Raw genomic sequence first — 6,333 nt, forward strand, 5'->3', positions numbered from 1 at the left:
GTCACGCATTAGCCTCGTGCTTTTTCGACCCCCTCACACTAATTAGTTAAGCATTAGAACTAATTAAGTAACTAATGAAACCAATTAGTTAAATAATCAAAATGGTCTTTTCTGTAAGACGATCTTACACAAAAGTTTTCGATCTTAAAAGGATACTTTCACTTTGGAAGTGGGGATTCTATTCTTAACCACTCCAAAGGTCTCGCCAACTCTGACTGAGTTGATTAGTGTAGGAAAATAGTCATATAATATTAGTGAAACATTAAAGGTTGAAAAGGAAAAAAAGTGTGTAACTTTTTTTGTTTTGATATATGTATATACTAGGTAAGAAGAAAGACCATATTAAACCAACATTTATCACAGGTTAGGTAATCCAATTACGCGGGTCAAAGCTTGTGCTACTCCAAGCATTTTCGCAGCTGATGGGAATCGACCTGTGACCTCCAAATCACAAAGTGAGTTCCACATCAACTCCACCAACTTATGCTGGTAAAAAAGTGCTACTTGGGTTCTACTTTTGTCGATAATTTGTATCCGCCACTATAGTCAAAGGCACCACTATAACTCGCTTTGTTGGCTCCAAATTCAGTGACCGAAGAGGATGTGGATGTTGAGCCTGTATTTAACCCATCATTTTGCAGAATGCTTTCTATCTCTTTTACCAGATCACTCATCGTTGGACGGTCTGAAGCAGTTTCTTCAACACATTGCATTGCTAGCTCGACAAATTTTGTAAACCCAATTAAATTTGGAATATCCCTGATGACTGGATCTATCATGACCCTCAAGCCACATAAATCTTCCGTGTTCTTGTCCATCATCATTCTAACCTCGCGGACAATGTACTTCCCCTTCTCAATTGGTTGCTTAGCTGTTACTAATTCAAGCATGACTACTCCGAAGCTGTACACGTCACTCTTCTCTGTTAACTGTTGTGTCAAGTAGTATTCAGGATCAAGATAACCCTGCAACAACATAACAGTTGTTCAAAAAGTAATTCGTGACATTCAAACTTATGCTTCAAATCCAAACTCATAAAACCTACCAGTGTTCCTTTGACTTGTGTAGAAACATGACCCTTGGCGCTATCAGAAACCAACTTACATAAACCAAAATCTGCAACCTTGGCTGTTAAGTTTTCATCCAACAGTATATTAGTAGACTTGACATCCCTGTGTATTATGGGAGGATTTGCAAGCTCGTGAAGATATGCTAATCCTCTAGCTGACCCCAAAGCAATGCGCAGTCTTCTCTTCCAATCAATATAAATGCCAGATTTTCCTGTACCATAGGTCAAGTATTATAATTAAGGTTAAATAAGATATGTCTAGAATGTTTTGTTATAACAATTAATTAATGGACGTAAAATTACCTGACAAACTCTCTCTGAGTGATCCATTGGGCATATATTCATACACCAGCATTTGTTCTCCTTGTTCAAAACAGAAACCCAAAAGGCCAACTAAGTTCTTATGGTGAACTCTTGAAAGCAATTCAATTTCAGTCTTGAATTCGAGACCACCCTGTGTTGATCCTTGTTGAGCTCGCTTGATTGCCACTTGCTGACCATCAGATAGCACACCTCTATACACCTGAACATAATTGCGAGAAATTAATTGAGTAAGAAGCTGCATATACAATGTTTTCAACTGGGGACAGTAGGAAGCAGAACATGAGCTGCCTGGTGATGACTCAAACCTTTCCATAGCCCCCAGAGCCTATCTTATTGCGTTCAGAAAAAGTATTGGTGCACTTCTTTAGTTCATCATATGGAAACCATCTAGCTCCCTTCAACTGTGGAGCACTACCACTATCTTTACCACTTGAACCCCAGGACACTGCATCAAAAATTAGACAACAGAAAATCAACTAATAAGAATTATTAAAGCTACAACCTAGATAAAATTTCAGGAGCATATACTTTTGCAAGCCCTCGATAGCTTACCAAATGGTCTACTTAAACCAATAGCTCTCTCAGCACGTGTTTTCTGCCGTACAGCATAAATGCCCACTCCCAAAACCAATACTACAAGAAAGGCACAAGTAGTAGCGATGCCTGTAATAACGCCTAAGCTAACAGAATTCCTTCCATTTGTGGCTGAAAAACATATTCAAATATAATCAGTCTATGTTTCAGAAATACACAAGGACAGACTTATCATACACTTTGATGCATTAATTACCTGGGAAGACATAAGGTGATGCAATAAAATAGTATGGCCCAAACTCTGGGGGTGGCTTAAATGTTTGATTACTAAGATCAAAGCCAATCCTCATAATTTCTGACCGATTAAAGTATTTTTTGCCAGATGGAAAGATTTCCAGATGAATTTGAAGGTAGTCATCTATGTTGAAGAAAGGATTCTGAAGAGAAACAGAGCCAGGAGTTAAGCCTAGTTTCACCCATAAGCTCATTTCCAATTTGTGGAAGGGGTTTGCATTAGTCACTTCCCTGAATGAAGGTCCTCGAAAATACACAGTCCCTTCGTAGGGATATGCACACTCACAACTTTGAGGACTTAGCTTCTCGTCTGCTGAACATTGCTTACTACCACAATTAGCTACACTGGTAGAATAGGGTTTTCTTATTTGCTGCTGAACCTGACAGTAATCAGTACTCGAAAGTGGAGTGATGCAGACTGGATTTCCAATCAATCTGTTATCAAATATAGCCAATTGTGAATGTTAAAGGATTAACAAATTAAAATTGGACGAATAATAAGAAGCTTGACAATGCACACAAACTTATTCTCACATTAAGGTATTTGTGTATCTAGAGCCAAGTGTCACCGAGGAAATTTTATTGTTCTCAAAATCAACAAGCTGGAGCTGTTGGCCAATACTATCACCCATATCCAATGTTCCGTTGAATGAATTGTTTCTCATTTTCCTGTCATAATTTGTCCAATTTTAGAAAAACAAGATAAAATGTATGTTGTCCCAACTACAAATGCTTAATTGCTCCAACCAAAAACTTACACTAGCTGCATCTGCGGAGCACTGAATAGCTTTTGAGGAACAGGCCCTTGAAATGAACCATACTCACTAATTCTGGAAATTATTATACAAAATGTTAAAGATTATGTATAACTTATTTTTGCTGTTGAGCATTTAACATCCAAAGACTTACAGTGTAGTGAGAGACAGTAAAGTTGAGAACCATTCTGGTACTTCTGAGTCGTCAAAGAAGTTGTTGCTCAAGTCCCTATGATGATGATGAAGAAACATAAAGAGACGGTCATACTTGTATAATTTAAAGAATAACTCCATGTTTGTACTAACATAGGAAAAAGATTTCTGAAATAAACACCAATGATTTCCTCCTTACACATAGGTGAGGGAATCCATTCCCGTTAAATTTGGCAATGTACCAGTCAGTTTATTGTGCCCTAAGTTCCTGAAAGTATGCAAAAATGGAAGAGAGAGTTCAATTACGACTTGTCATAGTACAAGCCAAAACCTTACCATTATCTAATTCTAAAATCTACCTACAATTCAACGACACTGGTGAGATTGTTGAGATTGGATGGTACCTCCCCTATCAACGAATTTCGATCAAGCCGTCTGCAGAAAAAATATTTTCATAACCAAAAAAATAAAAATAAAGAAGGTGTATGTTACAAGAGAAACAGAAGATTATGAAACCAACTCCGGAAATTATAAACTCACAGAACTTCAAGAGTCTGAACAAGTCCCAAGGTGGATGGAATGGTCCCAGTTAGTTGATTTCCGTCAAAAAGTCTGTTTAAAAACAATGCAGGGACAATATAACTTAAGATGTTGTAGTGAAGGTGTAACGGTTTTCCTGTTAGGTACAGACTGAACAAGAAAAAATAACTTACACGTGGATTAAAATCATCTCTGAACTGAAAAGCTTAGATGGAATTGATCCTGAAAGCCGGTTTTTATTGAAGTGACTGCAAAACTAGATATAATGAGTTATACCATTCTGGTAACAAGGAATAAAATGTGACTACATCATGGAAATACTCACAAATGCTTTGCCTTCAGAAGGAGATCCAGGCCTGGGGTGTTGGGTGTTGAGACAGGAATAGATCCTGACAAGTGGTTGTCCGCCAAATCCAGCCAGTAAAGTTTTGAGAGATTACCGAGAGAGTGAGGTATTTCACCGGTAAAGTTGTTGGAGTTCAGTGCTCTGTTACAGAAAATATGGTCAAGGGAACTTGAAAGATTCACTGCTCATGACAAAAATAATGAAAGCAAACCATGTTTAGAGTTGAACATTTCATTACAAGAAAGACAGCTCTGCAAGGTTGCCTAGCTCCGGAGGAATGTTACCACTGAAACCACAGCCTGCCAAGATCCTGCATTCAACATTAAATTATTAAATCTGAAACTTCTGCAACAAGTATATATATGTATACCACTGTACTAGTAGTCTAGTATACAGTCATCAAATAACTTGAGCAATTTTACTGAGAGATCTTACAGAATATTCAGTTTGTGTAGATCTCCTAGTTTTGGAGTTAACGAACCAGTGAGTCCTCGATTGAAAGAGAGGTCCCTGCACCAAATATTTACAATCTTATTCTAAGAAAGGCAAATAAAAAGTTCCATTTCATCAAGTTAAAGAAACAATATCCAGTCCAGTCTTCTTAACCGGTAAAATAGAAAATTCCAACACAAACTGTGACATAATTGTTAAAAGCCTGAGAGATACTACGGTTTCTGTTATCTTTCTGTACGACCTTCTGCCTTTTTGGTTTATCTTTTGTATTTCTGGACTATTGGTGCGCGACACAGAACCATGGTCCATAGATATAGACCCAATGCAATATGCAGCACACATTTCAAATCTTGCTAGAGGAAATTAAACCATATGCAGTAAAATGTAACTTAAATTGAATTCCAGAAAAGAGGAAATGCAGTATGAAAATAATACTCACAGTGATCTCAACTCTGTTAGACCCCCAATGTCACCACTAAGCTTCCCTCTGAGCCCCATAGTGGATAAACCCCTGGAAAAATTAGTTTTACTGAATAAATAAGCTTAAAAAAAAGGATACTCTGTAGAGGAATTTGCCGATGAGTAGAAAGTATGCTCACAGTGCAGTGATCTTTGAATTGTTGCATGTTACCCCTTCCCATGGAGCATCACAAGGATCACCGGACTTGCTCCAGCTAGGCGGTGTGTTTTTCCATTGAGCTTTCAATGATTGGAGGGCAGCAGCTGCACCCATTAACATTCAAATGGATTATTAACAACGAAAATTAAGATTCAGTTATTTTAATTTCTTAATATTAAAAGAAGATACTAAGAAAATGGGGGATTCAGAAGGGAAAGAAAGAGGTTGCAGTTTTCTGTACCATCTCCAGGATCAGTGAGAGACAAGATTAAGTTAACTTGGGCAAAGCCCACAAGATAAAGCAGCAATATTCTGATTGACACCATGACTGCTTGGAACTGATGTTGGTTCTTTACCTTGCAGCTAATTAAGTTAATTTTGGCAAAGTTTGCCAGAAAATGCAGTGACAGGTGGTAATGTTTTTATTGTTGTTGTTTCCTTGCAGCTGATGCTAAACATGATGATTTCAGACACCATACTGATTACGGTTGCCCCCCTCTTCAACTTCCTATGATCTTTACTTATCTTGAAAGCTACTCTAACCGTCACTTTCGCTAGTGCTACTACAAACATGCACACTGCTAATTTTAACCTTACTTTCTTAAACTTTTTTAGAATTTTGAATAATGACTTGTTCCCTTTTCGTTGCTATGTTTTTAGCTACTCCACTTGATTTTCAAGTATTCCCCAAGTCATCCGTATTATTAGATATAACCAAATTTGTCCGAACAGACCATTTATATCTTGTCTTTCTTTTATAATAATTTTTTTTTTTTGCCAACTTCAGATGTTAAAACAATTTTGTTTTTTTTAGGCTTTATTTGGTTGGGAGGAATTGGAAGGAAAAGAAAAGAAATGAATGGTAAAATAAGGTTTCTTGTATTTGGTACAAATAATTATATGGGAAGTGGAAGGAAAGGAAGGGAATTGAAAGAAAAGCTCCTTTATAAAATTTTCACTTTCCTTTCCTCCCAAAATTGGAGGAATTTGGAAGGAAAGGGAAAATTAAAAGCTGTCATTTAGATTTCCTTTCTCTTCCCTTCACTTCTTTCCCTTAAACCAAACACATGAAAATAAAATCTATTTCTCTTCCTTCTTTTCCCTTCTTTTATTTTCTCTTTCTTTCCTTTACTAATAATGAACCAAATAGAGCCTTAGAGAACAAACATTAGGCTTTTTTTACTTCCATTTCTTCTTCGACCACGATTTTTCCACTTTCTCTTTCTCTCCCAAATCTGAAGCATTT

General features: G+C 37.0%; 1 protein-coding gene across 1 annotated transcript; it reads right to left on the minus strand.

Annotated features, from left to right (window-relative positions):
• Positions 1-241: 241 nt before the first annotated feature.
• LOC110778532 (leucine-rich repeat receptor protein kinase HPCA1) lies at positions 242-5,584 on the minus strand. The gene is made up of 19 exons (XM_021983080.2): positions 5,329-5,584; positions 5,068-5,191; positions 4,908-4,979; positions 4,451-4,525; positions 4,254-4,325; positions 3,995-4,156; positions 3,843-3,917; positions 3,670-3,741; positions 3,493-3,564; positions 3,329-3,397; positions 3,131-3,205; positions 2,980-3,051; positions 2,756-2,890; positions 2,184-2,656; positions 1,946-2,098; positions 1,699-1,838; positions 1,373-1,592; positions 1,046-1,281; positions 242-965 (listed from the first exon to the last, which is right to left on the minus strand). Exons 1-19 carry the CDS (start codon positions 5,411-5,413, stop codon positions 501-503), a joined length of 2,847 nt encoding a protein of 948 aa, XP_021838772.1. The 5' UTR covers positions 5,414-5,584; the 3' UTR covers positions 242-500.
• Between the last annotated feature and the right edge of the window lie 749 nt (positions 5,585-6,333).

This window comes from Spinacia oleracea, chromosome 5 (assembly GCF_020520425.1).
Source record: "Spinacia oleracea cultivar Varoflay chromosome 5, BTI_SOV_V1, whole genome shotgun sequence".
NCBI lineage: Eukaryota > Viridiplantae > Streptophyta > Magnoliopsida > Caryophyllales > Amaranthaceae > Spinacia > Spinacia oleracea.